Source organism: Stegostoma tigrinum, chromosome 31, assembly GCF_030684315.1.
Source record: "Stegostoma tigrinum isolate sSteTig4 chromosome 31, sSteTig4.hap1, whole genome shotgun sequence".
In the NCBI taxonomy this organism is placed as follows: Eukaryota; Metazoa; Chordata; class Chondrichthyes; order Orectolobiformes; family Stegostomatidae; genus Stegostoma; species Stegostoma tigrinum.
Window position 1 is genome coordinate 13,637,295 of NC_081384.1, and position 18,377 is coordinate 13,655,671.

Consider the following 18,377-nt stretch of genomic DNA (forward strand, 5'->3'; position numbering starts at 1 on the left):
GATATTAGCCATGAGGAAAAGTTGGATCTATTAGGTTTGTTTTCAGTGGAATACAGGTAGTTGAGGTTTATATGATTGTGAATGCCATGAATAGAATGTAAAGTTTGAGAATGTTTTCACAGAGTGGAGGCACGAATTAACTGGGGATACAGGTTCAAGATGAGAGGGCGGATGTTTATAAGATTTGTGCGATGCAGGTTTATCACGCAAATGGTGTGGAGTGCCCAGAACATGCTGCCAGAGGATGTGGTGGATGCAGACACAACAGCAGCATTCGAGAAACACCTGAACGAGTACATGCATAGGACATGAATAGAGGATACAGATCCTGTCAGTAACGAGACCGAGAGTGTGGAAGGGCAAAAGGTGTAGCACAGGCTTGGAGGGGTGAGGGGCAGGGTCCTGTGCTGCATTGTCCGATGTTCATCCAAAGCTCCTGGAAAAAAATGTCCTCGCCTATTGAACATCTCTCTACAACTCAAGCCTCCTGTGAAAGCAACATCTTGTAAATTTTTCCTGCATCCAGGTCAGTTAAAGATATCAATCTAATGTTCAGGGACCATCATTGAAGAGCTTTGTTCACCTTGATTGCAGAGATATTCCCCATAGATTGACAAATCATCAGCAACAAGGGCTTGACTTCCAACTTCCTCAGGGTAGTGTGCTGAACCCAAGCATCTTCAGCTGCTTCATCAATGTCCTTCCCTCCATTGTCAGGTCAGAAGTGGGAATGTTCACCAACACATTGGTTGCACAATGTTCAGCACCACTCGCGACTCCTCAGGTACTGAAACAGTCCATGTTCAAACGCAACAAGATCTGGACAATATCCAGGCTTGGCTTGTCAAATGGCAAGTGATAATCGCGCCACACAAATGCCAGCCTATCACCATCACCAATAAGAGACAATCTATCCACTGGGCCTTTACATTAATGGTGTTACCATGGCTTATCCCCCACTATCAATAACCTGGGGCTTATCATTGACCAGAAACTCAACTAGACTCACCACATAAACACAATGGCTACAAGAGTATGTCAGAAGCTAGGAACTCCATGGCGAAAAACTCACCTCCTGACTCGTCAAAGCCTGTCCACCATCGACAAGGCACGAGTCAGGAGTGTGATGGAATACTCGCCACTTGCCTGGTTGAATGCAGCTCCAACAACACACGGGAAGCCTGACACCCTCCAGGACAAAGCAGCCCACTTGATTGGTACCACATCCACAAGCATCCATTCCCTCCAAACCCCACACTCAGTCCCAGCAGTGTGTAATATCTGCAAGATCTACTGCAGAATTCCACCAAAGATCCTTAGGCAGCACCTTCCAAATGCATGATCACTTCCATCTAGAAGGACACGGGCAGCAGACATATGGGGATACCATCATCAGCAAGTTCCCCTCCTAGTCACTTACCATCCTGACTTGGAACTATATTGGTGTTCCTTCACTGTCAGTGGGCCACAATCCCAGAATTGTCTCCCAATTGGCACAGTGGGTGAATTCACAGCAGGTGGTGCACAGATGTTCACGAAGGCAGCTCACCACCACCTTCTGAAGGGAAATGAGGTACAGGCAAGAAATGCTGACCAGACCGCCATTCCCAACGCCCACAAAAGAGTGGAAAAAATAACTGAGGCACCAGGCTCTACACCACCTGGTTACTGGATGGTGGAAAGCACATTCATCGCGGGGTAAATGGCCGTGTGCCTATCCTGGTGTGTGTGCAAAACTGATTGCATCAAAAACAGCTTTTATCAAGTTTCTGTTTCGATAATACTAACTGTCCAATTCTAGTGATCGTCAAGAACAGGACTGAGGATAATGGACTGAAGAAATCCTGCCTCCTGGATAACTGACACTCCCTGTTTAAGCCCTAACCTGGACACAGACCTGAATAATTCAATGTTGCAGCTTCCTTTGCTCATTGCAGGAGAAACAGCAAACTGATAGCCCTCTGAAAGGAGACAAAACCCTGATCTGACCCTTAAATGCCTGAGCCCTTAGTATTAAACTGTGCTCCTGATGCCAAGATTTCTGAGCGATGTGACACATCCTTTCAGCATTGAGAATGACACGACCCTCTGAATCTAATGTATCAATGGACAGCCATCATTCCCAAGCATCAGGAAGGTGTCTCATGCTTCCCTCCACGTCTCCCAGCAGTTTGCTTCCATCAGTACATTTACTGCATCACACTGACTGCAAATAAGTGGTTTGCTGAACAGTGAGAAATATTAAAAATGTCCCCAAACTGATGTGAGCAATGCAACAAGACATCCGTTAGAAATTCATTAAATGCTGCGCACAAGTCACAGAGGCTGAACTTATGTTGAACCTAAAATATAGTTGGTTATTCTTCTACTTGTGAACTGAAAAGGAAGCTGTAAATGCAAAGAGGGAGCAGTTCCAAAGGCATCTCACAAACTGGAATTTGTCATTGTACTTGCAAAAGGAGAATTCGCAAAGCTTTGGGAAAAGAGCACGGGAGATGCACGGGAGCATTGGAAGAGAGTAATCTGGCCTGGTGGACGGATTGGCCTCATTTGCTGCTCTGCAGATCTAAAGCAATTGTTGCGCATTCTGCATTTTATGAAGTGTAAATCCCAAATCAAACACATTATGGGCAAATTGGGTTTTGAAGATTTGAAGAACAATGGAAGAACGCAGCAGCTTCATTTCTAAATGTTTAATTTTCGAATTTACTTTTTATTTATCAGCAAAGAGCTACTTGCCTTGAGGACGGATTGAACACTTTACTGAAGTGAAATAAACCTATTTTCGTTTTAATCCATCTCAAAATGATAAATAATATATCAATCGCAAGGATGCCACTGAGAACAGGAATGATAGAAAAACCAAACACAGTCTTTTCATTCTGACAGGACATGAGTTAATGTTTCAAACAATTAAAACCTTTTCTCTGTTTCAACAATCCTCACTTTCCTGCACAGACTCTGCTTTCCGCTCAGCTGTCAATCATTAACATTGCTCCTCCCAGCTGTGCAGCCACTGCCTGTGAACATTCCGGAAATCCCTGGAAATCCTCCAGTGGGAATCACTGAGTCGAGTCATTCCTGTTTAAAGGAAGCCTGAGATGAGACGTCATTTATTTTCAGCTCACATGTGATAAACCCAGCAAAGTTTAGCTCATTCTGGAAATGTCTGGATTCCTGGCAGTAGAATATATAACGTGTGTGTCCTGTGTGCTGCAGGAGGTCAGAGACTGACGACTGGGAGATCACATCAGTCAGTTTGAGAGACGTGAGAGAAGAAGCAGAGACAATGCTGAGCTATCGGTCTTTCCACCCTTCACACCTGTGTCAGCAGCCTGTGTACACATTGGGGTCTGTTGAACACAGGCTCTGGGAGCCACTTCAATGTAATGTGTGGAAACAGGTGGAAGAAGCGAGAAAGAGCATGAACTTCATGAATCGAGTCCTTGAGGAGCTGACAGCAGAACTTTTCGAGGGAATTCCAAGAAGTCAGGATAACAAACCTGACAGTGTCAGAGAAGGTAAAGGACAATCCTTGGAGAAGGATGGAGATGGGTTTTCTGTGTCCCTGAATGTGCAGCACTTCTCCCCAGAAGAACTGAGGGTGAAAGTATTTGGAAGAAAAGTGCTGGTGACAGGAAAACACGAGGCGAAATTTGATGATGGCAGCGGCTCTTACAGCTACAAATATGAAGAGTTCAGGAGAGAATTCCAGCTGCCAGAGGATGTCGATGCTGAAGCTCTTCAATGCTGTTTGTCACAGGATGGTCGGTTAAATGTTCAAGCCCCAAGCCTGGCATTGCCAGCTGTGAATGAATGGACCGTCCCCATCAACATCACCTCAGACAGCAACCACTCCCCGGCTCATTCCTGACCAGGAGGCAAAGAAACAGGAGAGTGGGAGGGATGTGGGGAACAAGAAAGATGGAGAACATATGGACAACAAAGACGTTGATTGAATGAACGTTTTAACGTATAGGAATTATTGCAACGCAGCAATCAATATCTGTCAATGTACACTGAAAATAAAAATTTTGTTGTATTAATTGTCTTGAGCATAGATAAGGGTACTGTGCTATTATAAACATTCATGTGGAGTATTTATAAAGAAGTATGCATATTGGATCAATAAATAGTTTTGAAAGTTAATAATCCTGATTGTGCCCTCTTATTTGATCAAAACAAAAGTAATACATTACTGATAATCTTCATTCAAAATTACATTATTTTCAGTTACGGTAAAGAGACCTTCTATGTGGGATTAAATTAAAACACAGGGCAGAAAATCAGTTGGTCGAGATTTGCCTCAATCGAAACTCAGACTCATATAGTCATCGGGTCATGAAGTTCTGCAGCACAGAAACATATCCTTTGGTCCAACCTGACCGTGCCCACCAGGTATGCCAAACGTAACTCGTCCCGTTTGCCTGCGTTTGGTCCATATCTCGCTCGCCTTTTCCTGTTCACGCACATCTCCAAATATCTTTAAATATTCTAACTGTACCTGCACCTACACGTTCTCTGGCAGCTCATTCCATTCTCACACTACCCGCTGTGTGGAAACATTGTCCCTCAGGTCCCTTTTAAAAAGTTCCGGTTGCCGCTTGAACCTATGCTCTCTAGCTTTGGGCTCCCCAACCCTTGGAATAAGATCTTGGCGATCCACCTTTTCTATGCCTGTCATGATTTTATAAACCTTCGTAAGGTCATCCCTCAGCATATTGCGTACAGTTCTTGTCACCACACCTGCAGAAGGACTCAGATACTTTGGAGAGGATACAGAAAGGTTTTACCAGGATTTTACCTTGGATGGGCAATTTTAGCCCAGAGTGGAAGGACAAAATGTGTCAGCACAGGTTTGGAGAGCTGAGGGGCAGGGTCCTGTGCTGCATTATGCGCTGTTCATACGGAGCTCGTGGAAACAAAAAGTCCTCGCCTATCGAGCCTCGCCCTACAACTCAATCCTCTCATGTTAGCAACATACTTCCAAATTTTTTCTGTCTCGAGTTCAGTCAAAGATATTAAATTCATGTTGAGGGACCATCATTGAAGAGCTTTGTGCACTTCAATCGCACAGATGTTTGCAGATTTACAAATCATCAGCAACAAGGGCTTGTCATCCAACTCCCTCAGGGTATGTCTTCAGCCCAACCATCATCAGCTGCTTCATCAATGACCTTCCCCGCCATTGTCAGGTCAGAAGTGGGAATGTTCACCTACGATTGCGCAGTTTTCAGCACGGTTTGCGATTTCTCAGATACTGAAGCAGGCACATTCAAATGCAGCAAGATCTGGACAATCTGGCTTGGCCTGTCAAATGGCAAGTGACATTTGTGCAACACAAATGCCAGCCTATCACCATCACCAATAAGAGCCATTGTAACCACTGCTCCTTAACATTCAATGGTGGTGCCATGACCTATACCTCACTATCAACACCCTGAGACTTATCATTGACCAGAAACTCAACTTGATTCACCACATAAACACAGTGGTTACAACAGCAAGCCAGAAGCTGGGAATGCTATGGCAGGAAACTCTCTCCTGACTCCTCAAAGCCTGTCCACCATCTACAAGGCACGAGTCAGGGTTGTGATGGAATGCCCTCCACTTGCCTGGATGAGTCCGGCTCCAACAACACATGAGAAGTTTGACACCATCCAGCACAAAGCAGCGCACTCGATTCGCACCACATCCATAAGCACCCACTCTGTCCAACCCCCACGCTCAGTACCAGCAGTGTCTAATATCTGCAGGATGTGCTGCAGAAATTCACTAAAGATCCTCAGACAGCACTTTCCAAACACACATCCACTTCCATCCAAGGGCAGCAGACAAATGGGAACACCACCACCTTCAACTTCCCCTCCCAGCCCCTCATCATCCTGACTTGGAAATATATCGGTGTTCCTTCACTGTCATTGGATCAAAATCCCAGAATTGTCTCCCAATTGGTCATGTGGGTGAATCCACGGCAGGTGGAGCGCAGAGGTTCAAGAAGGCATCTCACCACCACCTTCTCAAGGGAAATGAGGTACGGGCAAGAAATGCTGGCCAGACTGCCACTCCCACAGCCCACAAAAGAGTGGAAAATATAACTGAGGCACCAGGCTGTATACCACTTCTTTACTGGATGGTGGAAAGTACGTTTACTGTGGGTTAAATGATCTTGTGCCTCTCGGGGAGTGTGAGGAAAGCTGACTGCATCAAAAGCAGCTTTTATCAAGTTTCTGTTCCCATAATATTAATCATACTGTTCAATAGGAATAAACAATAGGAACAGCAGCAGGCAATTTAAACAACAAACTCACTTCTCTATTTCATGTGATCACCAATGATTTAACCATAGACTGAAGAAATCCTGCCTCCCTCTAAACAATCACTCCCCTTTTCAACCAGAACCTGTATATGGGGAAGAGATAACTAACTTGTAATTCTCTAAAAAGAGACAATTGCCCGGATATGAACCTCAGATGGGCAAGACCTTAATTTAAAACTGTGTTCCCGTCACCAGGACTTCTGACCGATGTGACACATCCTTCCAGCATCAACCATGTCAAGACCCTCTGTCTCTAATGTTTCAATTAACAACCCTGATTCCACAGCATCAGGAAGGTGTCTAATACTTGCTTCCACATCACTCAGCAATTTGCTTCCATCAGAACATTTACTGCATCACACTGACATTCATACAAGTGTTTGGCTGTACAGAGAGAAATATTTACAATATCAATGGTCCGCAATTGGATGTGGGCATTGCCACATGACATCCATTAGACATTCTTTAAATGCAACGCAAGAGTCACAGAGACTTTCAACGATGTTGAAACTAAAATATAATGAGTTATTCTTCTTCTGTTGTGCTGTTTCTTGTGGACTGGGATGTATGTTGTGAATGCAAAGAGGGAGAAGATCCAAAGGCTTCTCACAAACTGGAATTGGACATGTACTTGCAAAAGAAGAATTTGCAGAGCTTCGGGGAAAAAACATTGGAGGTGCAAGGAATTGGTCAGCGCTTTGAAAGAGCTGAATTTGGCCTGGTGGACTGATTGGCCTCATCTGTTGCTCTGCAGATCTAAAGCTGTTGTTGAGCATTCTTTGTTTTATAAAGTGCAGATCCTACATCAAACACCTTATCAGCAACAGGGTTTTATAACATTGAAGGACACAACAACTTCATGTTTAAGTCTTTCGCTTTTCAAACTCTTTCTTCATCATCAGCAAGGAGGTATTCTCCTTCGGACAGATTCAACAGTTTGTTCAAAAAGTACAAATCTAGTTGCATTTCACTCCACCTCAAGCTGAAAAGTAGCACTTCAATCTCAAGGAAGTAATTGGAAACAGTAATGTTGCAAAACACAAACACTGCATCTTCATTCTGTATTGACATGATTGACTCTTTTACATATTTAAAAACGTTTCTCTTTTCACAATCCTCACTTTCCTGCACAGACTCTGCTTTCCGCTCAGCTGTCATTCATTAACATTGCTCCTCCCAGCTGTGCAGTCACTGCCTGTGAACATTCCGGAAATCCCTGGAAATCCTCCAGTCAGTATCACTGTGTCAATTCATTCCTGTTTCAAGTTAGCCTGAGATGAGACGTCATTTATTTTCAGCTGACATGTGATAAACCCAGCAAAGTTTAGCTCATTCTGGAAATGTCTGGATTCCTGGCAGTGGAATATTTAAGGTGTGTGTCCTGTGTGCTGCAGGAGGTCAGAGATTGACGACTGGGAGATCACATCAGTCAGTTTGAGAGACGTGAGAGAAGAAGCAGAGACAATGCTGAGCTATCGGTCTTTCCACCCTTCACACCTGTGTCAGCAGCCTGTGTACACATTGGGGTCTGTTGAACACAGGCTCTGGGTGCCGCTTCAATGTCATGTGTGGAAAGAGGTGGAAGAAGCGAGAAAGAGCATCAACTTCATGAATCGAGTCCTTGAGGAGCTGACAGCAGAATTTTTCAGGGAAGTACCAAGAAGTCAGGATAACAAACCTGACACTATCGGAGAAGGTAAAGGACAATCCTTGGAGAAGGATGGAGATGGGTTTTCTGTGTCCCTGAATGTGCAGCACTTCTCTCCAGAAGAACTGAGGGTGAAAGTATTTGGAAGAAAAGTGCTGGTGACAGGAAAACACGAGGCGAAATGTGATGATGGCAGCGGCTCTTACAGCTACAAATATGAAGAGTTCAGGAGAGAATTCCAGCTGCCAGAGGATGTCGATGCTGAAGCTCTTCAATGCTGTTTGTCACAGGATGGTCGGTTAAATGTTCAAGCCCCAAGCCTGGCATTGCCAGCTGTGAATGAACGGACCGTCCCCATCAACATCACCTCAGACAGCAACCACTCCCCGGCTCATTCCTGACCAAGAGGCAAAGAAACAGGAGAGTGGGAGGGATGTGGGGAACAAGAAAGATGGAGAACATATGGACAACAAAGACGTTGATTGAATGAACGTTTTAACGTATAGGAATTATTGCAACGCAGCAATCAATATCTGTCAATGTACACTGAAAATAAAAATTTTGTTGTATTAATTGTCTTGAGCATAGATAAGGGTACTGTGCTATTATAAACATTCATGTGGAGTATTTATAAAGAAGTATTCATATTGGATCAATAAATAGTTTTGAAAGTTAATAATCCTGATTGTGCCCTCTTATTTGATCAAAACAAAAGTAATACATTACTGATAATCTTCATTCAAAATTACATTATTTTCAGTTACGGTAAAGAGACCTTCTATGTGGGATTAAATTAAAACACAGGGCAGAAAATCAGTTGGTCGAGATTTGCCTCAATCTAAACTCAGACTCATATAGTCATCGGGTCATGAAGTTATGCAGCACAGAAACATATCCTTTGGTCCAACCTGACCGTGCCCACCAGGTATGCCAAACGTAACTCGTCCCATTTGCCTGCGTTTGGTCCATATCTCGCTCGCCTTTTCCTATTCACGCACATCTCCAAATATCTTTAAATATTCTAACTGTACCTGCACCTACACGTTCTCTGGCAGCTCATTCCATTCTCACACTACCCACTGTGTGGAAACATTGTCCCTCAGGTCCCTTTTAAAAAGTTCCGGTTGCCGCTTGAACCTATGCTCTCTAGCTTTGGGCTCCCCAACCCTTGGAATAAGATCTTGGCGATCCACCTTTTCTATGCCTGTAATGATTTTATAAACCTTCGTAAGGTCATCCCTCAGCATATTGCGTACAGTTCTTGTCACCACACCTGCAGAAGGACTCAGATACTATGGAGAGGATACTGAAAGGTTTTACCAGGATTTTACCTTGGATGGGCAATTTTAGCCCAGAGTGGAAGGACAAAATGTGTCAGCACAGGTTTGGAGAGCTGAGGGGCAGGGTCCTGTGCTGCATTATGCGCTGTTCATACGGAGCTCGTGGAAACAAAAAGTCCTCGCCTATCGAGCCTCGCCCTACAACTCAATCCTCTCATGTTAGCAACATACTTGCAAATTTTTTCTGTCTCTAGTTCAATCAAAGATATTAAATTCATGTTGAGGGACCATCATTGAAGAGCTTTGTGCACTTCAATCGCACAGATGTTTGCAGATTTACAAATCATCAGCAACAAGGGCTTGTCATCCAACTCCCTCAGGGTATGTCTTCAGCCCAACCATCATCAGCTGCTTCATCAATGACCTTCCCCGCCATTGTCAGGTCAGAAGTGGGAATGTTCACCTACGATTGCGCAGTTTTCAGCACGGTTTGCGATTTCTCAGATACTGAAGCAGGCACATTCAAATGCAGCAAGATCTGGATAATCTGGCTTGGCCTGTCCAATGGCAAGTGACATTTGTGCAACACAAATGCCAGCGTATCACCATCACCAATAAAAGCCATTGTAACCACTGCTCCTTAACATTCAATTGTGGTGCCATGAACTATACCTCACTATCAACATCCTGAGACTTATCATTGACCAGAAACTCAACTTGATTCACCACATAAACACAGTGGTTACAACAGCAAGCCAGAAGCTGGGAATGCTATGGCAGGAAACTCTCTCCTGACTCCTCAAAGCCTGTCCACCATCTACAAGGCACGAGTCAGGGTTGTGATGGAATGCCCTCCACTTGCCTGGATGAGTCCGGCTCCCACAACACATGAGAAGTTTGACACCATCCAGCACAAAGCAGCGCACTCGATTCGCTCCACATCCATAAGCACCCACTCCATCCAACCCCCACGCTCAGTACCAGCAGTGTCTAATATCTGCAGGATGTGCTGCAGAAATTCACTAAAGATCCTCAGACAGCACTTTCCAAACACACATCCACTTCCATCCAAGGGCAGCAGACAAATGGGAACACCACCAACTTCAACTTCCCCTCCCAGCCCCTCATCATCCTGACTTGGAAATATATCGGTGTTCCTTCACTGTCATTGGATCAAAATCCCAGAATTGTCTCCCAAGTGGTCATGTGGGTGAAACCACGGCAGGTGGTGCGCAGACGTTCAAGAATGCATTTCACCACCACCTTCTCAAGGGAAATGAGGTACGGGCAAGAAATGCTGGCCAGACTGCCACTCCCACAGCCCACAAAAGAGTGGAAAATATAACTGAGGCACCAGGCTGTATACCACTTCTTTACAGGATGGTGGAAAGTACGTTTACTGTGCGTTAAATGATCTTGTGCCTCTCGGGGAGTGTGAGGAAAGCTGACTGCATCAAAAGCAGCTTTTATCAAGTTTCTGTTCCCATAATATTAATCATACTGTTCAATAGGAATAAACAATAGGAACAGCAGCAGGCAATTTAAACAACAAACTCACTTCTCTATTTCATGTGATCACCAATGATTTAACCATAGACTGAAGAAATCCTGCCTCCCTCTAAACAATCACTCCACTTTTCAACCAGAACCTGTATATGGGGAAGAGATAACTAACTTGTAATTCTCTAAAAAGAGACAATTGCCCGGATATGAACCTCAGATGGGCAAGACCTTAATTTAAAACTGTGTTCCCGACACCAGGACTTCTGACCGATGTGACACATCCTTCCAGCGTCAACCATGTCAAGACCCTCTGTCTCTAATGTTTCAATTAACGACCCTGATTCCACAGCATCAGGAAGGTGTCTAATACTTCCTTCCACATCACTCAGCAATTTGCTTCCATCAGAACATTTACTGCATCACACTGACATTCATACAACTGTTTGGCTGTACAGAGAGAAATATTTACAATATGAATGGTCCGCAATTGGATGTGGGCATTGCCACATGACATCCATTAGATATTCTTTAAATGCAACGCAAGAGTCACAGAGGCTTTCAACGATGTTGAAACTAAAATATAATGAGTTATTCTTCTTCTGTTGTGCTGTTTCTTGTGGACTGGGATGTATGTTGTGAATGCAAAGAGGGAGAAAATCCAAAGGCTTCTCACAAACTGGAATTGGACATGTACTTGCAAAAGAAGAATTTGCAGAGCTTCGGGGAAAAAACATTGGAGGTGCAAGGAATTGGTCAGCGCTTTGAAAGAGCTGAATCTGGCCTGGTGGACTGATTGGCCTCATCTGTTGCTCTGCAGATCTAAAGCTGTTGTTGAGCAGTCTTCGTTTTATAAAGTGCAGATCCTACATCAAACACCTTATCAGCAACAGGGTTTTATAACATTGAAGGACACAACAACTTCATGTTTAAGTCTTTCGCTTTTCAAACTCTTTCTTCATCATCAGCAGGGAGGTATTCTCCTTCAGGACAGATTCAACAGTTTGTTCAAAAAGTACAAATCTGGTTGCATTTCACTCCACCTCAAGCTGAAAAGTAGCACTTCAATCTCAAGGAAGTAATTGGAAACAGTAATGTTGCAAAACACAAACACTCCATCTTCATTCTGTATTGACATGATTGACTCTTTTAAATATTTAAAACCTTTTCTCTTTTCACAATCCTCACTTTCCTGCACAGACTCTGCTTTCCGCTCAGCTGTCAATCATTAACATTGCTCCTCCCAGCTGTGCAGTCACTGCCTGTGAACATTCCGGAAATCCCTGGAAATCCTCCAGTCGGTATCACTGTGTCGATTCATTCCTGTTTCAAGTTAGCCTGAGATGAGACGTCATTTATTTTCAGCTGACATGTGATAAACCCAGCAAAGTTTAGCTCATTCTGGAAATGTCTGGATTCCTGGCAGTAGAATATTTAAGGTGTGTGTCCTGTGTGCTGCAGGAGGTCAGAGACTGACGACTGGGAGATCACTTCAGTCAGTTTGAGAGACGTGAGAGAAGAAGCAGAGACAATGCTGAGCTATCGGTCTTTCCACCCTTCACACCTGTGTCAGCAGCCTGTGTACACATTGGGGTCTGTTGAACACAGGCTCTGGGAGCCGCTTCAATGTCATGTGTGGAAACAGGTGGAAGCAGCGAGAAAGAGCATGAACTTCATGAATCGAGTCCTTGAGGAGCTGACAGCAGGACTATTCGAGGGAATTCCAAGAAGTCAGGATAACAAACCTGACAGTGTCAGAGAAGGTAAAGGACAATCCTTGGAGAAGGATGGAGATGGGTTTTCTGTGTCCCTGAATGTGCAGCACTTCTCTCCAGAAGAACTGAGGGTGAAAGTATTTGGAAGAAAAGTGCTGGTGACAGGAAAACACGAGAAGAAATGTGATGATGGCAGCGGCTCTTACAGCTACAAATATGAAGAGTTCAGGAGAGAATTCCAGCTGCCAGAGGATGTCGATGCTGAAGCTCTTCAATGCTGTTTGTCACAGGATGGTCGGTTGAAGGTTCAAGCCCCAAGCCTGGCATTGCCAGCTGTGAATGAACGGACAGTCCCCATCAACATCACCTCAGACATGACAACCACTCCACGGCTCATCCCTGACCAGGAGGCAAAGAAACAGGAGAGTGGGAGGGATGTGGGGAACAAGAAAGAAGGAGAACCTACGGACAGCAAAGTCTTTGTTTGAATGAACTTTTGAAGATGGAAGAATTGTTCAAAAGCAACAATGAATTATTGTCAATGTGTGATAAAAATAAAAATTTTGTTAAATTAGTTGCTTCAAACTTAGACAACAGTACCGTGCAATTATCAGAAATGGTGTGGATTATTTATATATGTATGTGTATTGGACCAATAAATAATTTTGTAAGTTAACAATCCTGATTTTGCCATCTTCCTTGATGGAAACAAAAGTGAAACATTACTGATAATCTTCACGCAAACTTACATTATTCTCAGTTAAGGGGAAGAGACCTTTTATGTGGGATTAAATTAATACACAGGGCATAAAATCACACTGTCCAGATCTGCCTAAATGAAAATTAAAAGACAATAGGTGCTGGGGTAGGCCTTTCGGCCCATCGAGCCAGCACCACCATTCATTATGATCATGGCTGATCATCCACAAGCAGTATCCTAACATAGACAACAGACAATTGGTGCTGGAGTAGGCCATTCAGCCCTTAAGTAGATATAGTAACAGAGTCATGAAGGTATGCAGCACAGAAACATACCCTTCAGTCCAACTTGACCGTGCCCACCAGGTATGCCAAATGTAACTTGTCCCATTTGCCTGCGTTTGGTCCATATCTCGCTCACCTTTTCCTATTCATGCACATTTCCAAATATCTTTAAATATTGTAACTGTACCTGCACCTACCACTCTCTCTGGCAGCTCATTCCATTCTCACACTACCCGCTGTGTGGAAACATTGTCCCTCAGGCCTCCTTTAAATACTTAGCATCTCCCCTTGAACTTATGCCCTCTAGCTTTGCACGCCCCTACCCTTGCACTAAGACCTTTGCGATTCACCGTACCTATGCCTCTCATGGTATTATAAACCTTCATAAGTTCACCCCTCAGCTTATTAAGTATAGTTCTGGTCAACACACAAGCAGAATGATTTTCGTCCTTTGGAGAGGGTCCAGAAAAGTTTTATCAGGATGCTGCTTTATATGGGGGATATTAGCCATGAGGAAAAGTTGGATCTATTAGGTTTGTTTTCAGTGGAATACAGGTAGTTGAGGTTTATATGATTGTGAATGCCATGAATAGAATGTAAAGTTTGAGAATGTTTTCACAGAGTGGAGGCACGAATTAACTGGGGATACAGGTTCAAGATGAGAGGGCGGATGTTTATAAGATTTGTGCGATGCAGGTTTATCACATAAATGGTGGGGAGTGCCCAGAACATGCTGCCACAGGAGGTGGTGGATGCGGACACAACAGCAGCATTCGAGAAACACCTGAACGAGTACATGCATAGGACATGAATAGAGGATACAGATCCTGTCAGTAACGAGACCGAGAGTGTGGAAGGGCAAAAGGTGTCAGCACATGCTTGGAGGGGTGAGGGGCAGGGTCCTGTGCTGCATTGTCCGATGTTCATCCAAAGCTCCTGGAAAAAAATGTCCTCGCCTATTGAACATCTCTCTCCAACTCAAGCCTCCTGTGAAAGCAACATCTTGTAAATTTTTCCTGCATCCAGGTCAGTTAAAGATATCAATCTAATGTTCAGGGACCATCATTGAAGAGCTTTGTTCACCTTGATTGCAGAGATATTCCCCATAGATTGACAAATCATCAGCAACAAGGGCTTGACTTCCAACTTCCTCAGGGTAGTGTGCTGAACCCAAGCATCTTCAGCTGCTTCATCAATGACCTTCCCTCCATTGTCAGGTCAGAAGTGGGAATGTTCGCCAACACGTTGGTTGCACAATGTTCAGCACCACTCGCGACTCCTCAGGTACTGAAACAGTCCATGTTCAAACGCAACAAGATCTGGACAATATCCAGGCTTGGCTTGTCAAATGGCAAGTGATAATCGTGCCACACAAATGCCAGCCTATCACCATCACCAATGAGAGACAATCTATCCACGGGGCCTTTATATTAATGGTGTTACCGTGGCTTATCCCCCACTATCAATAACCTGGGGCTTATCATTGACCAGAAACTCAACTAGACTCACCACATAAACACAATGGCGACAAGAGTATGTCAGAAGCTAGGAACTCCATGGCGAAAAACTCACCTCCTGACTCGTCAAAGCCTGTCCACCATCGACAAGGCACGAGTCAGGAGTGTGATGGAATACTCGCCACTTGCCTGGTTGAATGCAGCTCCAACAACACACGGGAAGTCTGACACCCTCCAGGACAAATCAACCCACTTGATTGGTACCACATCCACAAGCATCCATTCCCTCCAAACCCCACACTCAGTACCAGCAGTGTATAATATCTGCAAGATCTACTGCAGAATTCCACCAAAGATCCTTAGGCAGCACCTTCCAAATGCATGATCACTTCCATCTAGAAGGACACGGGCAGCAGACATACGGGGATACCATCATCAGCAAGTTCCCCTCCTAGTCACTTACCATCCTGACTTGAAACTATATTGGTGTTCCTTCACTGTCAGTGGGCCACAATCCCAGAATTGTCTCCCAATTGGCACAGTGGGTGAATCCACAGCAGGTCGTGCACAGAGGTTCACGAAGGCAGCTCACCACCACCTTCTGAAGGGAAACGAGGTACAGGCAAGAAATGCTGACCAGACCGCCATTCCCAACGCCCACAAAAGAGTGGAAAAAATAACTGAGGCACCAGGCTGTACTCCACCTGGTTACTGGATGGGGGAAAGCACATTCATCGCGGGGTAAATGGCCGTGTGCCTATCCTGGTGTGTGTGCAAAACTGATTGCATCAAAAACAGCTTTTATCAAGTTTCTGTTTCGATAATACTAACTGTCCAATTCTAGTGATCGTCAAGAACAGGACTGAGGATAATGGACTGAAGACATCCTGCCTCCCGGATAACTGACACTCCCTGTTTAAGCCCTAACCTGGACACGGACCTGAATAATTCAATGTTGCAGCTTCCTTTGCTCATTGCAGGAGAAACAGCAAACTGATAGCCCTCTGAAAGGAGACAAAACCCCTGATCTGACCCTTAAATGCCTGAGCCCTTAGTATTAAACTGTGCTCCTGATGCCAAGATTTCTGAGCGATGTGACACATCCTTTCAGCATTGACAATGACAAGACCCTCTGAATCTAATGTATCAATAGACAGCCATTATTCCCAAGCATCAGGAAGGTGTCTCATGCTTCCCTCCACGTCACCCAGCAGTTTGCTTCCATCAGTACATTTACTGCATCACACTGACTGCAGATAAGTGGTTTGCTGAACAGTGAGAAATATTAAAAATGTCCCCAAACTGATGTGAGCAATGCAACAAGACATCCGTTAGAAATTCATTAAATGCTGCGCACAAGTCACAGAGGCTGAACTTATGTTGAACCTAAAATATAGTTGGTTATTCTTCTACTTGTGAACTGAAAAGGAAGCTGGAAATGCAAAGAGGGAGCAGATCCAAAGGCATCTCACCAACTGGAATTTGTCATTGTACTTGCAAAAGGAGAATTCGCAAAGCTTTGGGAAAAGAGCACGGGAGGTGCACGGGAGCATTGGAAGAGAGTAATCTGGCCTGGTGGACGGATTGGCCTCATTTGCTGCTCTGCAGATCTAAAGCAATTGTTGCGCATTCTGCATTTTATGAAGTGTAAATCCCAAATCAAACACATTATGGGCAAATTGGGTTTTGAAGATTTGAAGAACAATGGAAGAACGCAGCAGCTTCATTTCTAAATATTTAATTTTCGAATTTACTTTTTATTTATCAGCAAAGAGCTACTTGCCTTGAGGACGGATTGAACACTTTACTGAAGTGAAATAAACCTATTTTCGTTTTAATCCATCTCAAAATGATAAATAGTATATCAATCTCAAGGATGCCACTGAGAACAGGAATGATAGAAAAGCCAAACACAGTCTTTTCATTCTGACAGGACATGAGTTAATGTTTCAAACAATTAAAACCTTTTCTCTGTTTCAACAATCCTCACTTTCCTGCACAGACTCTGCTTTCCGCTCAGCTGTCAATCATTAACATTGCTCCTCCCAGCTGTGCAGCCACTGCCTGTGAACATTCCGGAAATCCCTGGAAATCCTCCAGTGGGAATCACTGAGTCGAGTCATTCCTGTTTAAAGGAAGCCTGAGATGAGACGTCATTTATTTTCAGCTCACATGTGATAAACCCAGCAAAGTTTAGCTCATTCTGGAAATGTCTGGATTCCTGGCAATAGAATATATAACGTGTGTGTCCTGTGTGCTGCAGGAGGTCAGAGACTGACGACTGGGAGATCACATCAGTCAGTTTGAGAGACGTGAGAGAAGAAGCAGAGACAATGCTGAGCTATCGGTCTTTCCACCCTTCACGCCTGTGTCAGCAGCCTGTGTACACTTTGGGGTCTGTTGAACACAGGCTCTGGGAGCCGCTTCAATGTCATGTGTGGAAACAGGTGGAAGAAGCGAGAAGGAGCATGAACTTCATGAATCGAGTCCTTGAGGAGCTGACAGCAGAACTTTTCGAGGGAATTCCAAGAAGTCAGGATAACAAACCTGACAGTGTCAGAAAAGGTAAAGGACAATCCTTGGAGAAGGATGTCGATGGGTTTTCTGTGTCCCTGAATGTGCAGCACTTCTCTCCAGAAGAACTGAGGGTGAAAGTATTTGGAAGAAAAGTGCTGGTGACAGGAAAACACGAGAAGAAATGTGATGATGGCAGCGGCTCTTACAGCTACAAATATGAAGAGTTCAGGAGAGAATTCCAGCTGCCAGCGGATGTCGATGCTGAAGCTCTTCAATGCTGTTTGTCACAGGATGGTCGGTTAAATGTTCAAGCCCCAAGCCTGGCATTGCCAGCTGTGAATGAACGGACCGTCCCCATCAACATCACCTCAGACAGCAACCACTCCCCGGCTCATTCCTGACCAAGAGGCAAAGAAACAGGAGAGTGGGAGGGATGTGGGGAACAAGAAAGATGGAGAACATATGGACAACAAAGACTTTGATTGAATGAACGTTTTAATGTATAGGAATTATTGCAACGCAGCAATCAATATCTGTCAATGTACACTGAAAATAAAAATTTTGTTGTATTAATTGTCTTGAGCATAGATAAGGGTACTGTGCTATTATAAACATTCATGTGGAGTATTTATAAAGAAGTATGCATATTGGATCAATAAATAGTTTTGAAAGTTAATAATCCTGATTGTGCCCTCTTATTTGATCAAAACAAAAGTAATACATTACTGATAATCTTCATTCAAAATTACATTATTTTCAGTTACGGTAAAGAGACCTTCTATGTGGGATTAAATTAAAACACAGGGCAGAAAATCAGTTGGTCGAGATTTGCCTCAATCGAAACTCAGACTCATATAGTCATCGGGTCATGAAGTTATGCAGCACAGAAACATATCCTTTGGTCCAACCTGACCGTGCCCACCAGGTATGCCAAACGTAACTCGTCCCATTTGCCTG

The 18,377-nt window shown here is 44.1% G+C and overlaps 3 protein-coding genes and 1 pseudogene across 3 annotated transcripts; all 4 read left to right on the top strand.

Moving 5' to 3' along the window:
* The first annotated feature begins 3,070 nt into the window (after nt 1-3,070).
* On the top strand, nt 3,071-3,972 carry LOC132206123 (heat shock protein 30-like). The gene has a single exon (XM_059638742.1). It carries the CDS (start codon nt 3,290-3,292, stop codon nt 3,872-3,874), a length of 585 nt encoding a protein of 194 aa, XP_059494725.1. The 5' UTR covers nt 3,071-3,289; the 3' UTR covers nt 3,875-3,972.
* A 3,762-nt stretch (nt 3,973-7,734) lies between these two features.
* On the top strand, nt 7,735-8,467 carry LOC132206126 (heat shock protein 30-like). Its single transcript, XM_059638750.1, has one exon. It carries the CDS (start codon nt 7,784-7,786, stop codon nt 8,366-8,368), a length of 585 nt encoding a protein of 194 aa, XP_059494733.1. The 5' UTR covers nt 7,735-7,783; the 3' UTR covers nt 8,369-8,467.
* Nucleotides 8,468-12,026: 3,559 nt separating this feature from the next.
* On the top strand, nt 12,027-13,109 carry LOC132206121 (heat shock protein 30-like). The gene has a single exon (XM_059638729.1). The coding sequence runs from the start codon at nt 12,279-12,281 to the stop codon at nt 12,948-12,950; it is 672 nt and encodes a 223-aa protein (XP_059494712.1). The 5' UTR covers nt 12,027-12,278; the 3' UTR covers nt 12,951-13,109.
* Nucleotides 13,110-17,027: 3,918 nt separating this feature from the next.
* Nucleotides 17,028-18,052, top strand: LOC132206127 (heat shock protein 30-like; annotated as a pseudogene).
* The last annotated feature ends 325 nt before the right edge of the window (nt 18,053-18,377 follow it).

What these genes read in the sequence shown, in the direction of transcription:
- LOC132206123 (XM_059638742.1), top strand. Translation starts at nt 3,290, where the DNA reads ATGCTGAGCTATCGGTCTTTCCACCCTTCACACCTGTGTCAGCAGCCT.
- LOC132206126 (XM_059638750.1), top strand. Translation starts at nt 7,784, where the DNA reads ATGCTGAGCTATCGGTCTTTCCACCCTTCACACCTGTGTCAGCAGCCT.
- LOC132206121 (XM_059638729.1), top strand. Translation starts at nt 12,279, where the DNA reads ATGCTGAGCTATCGGTCTTTCCACCCTTCACACCTGTGTCAGCAGCCT.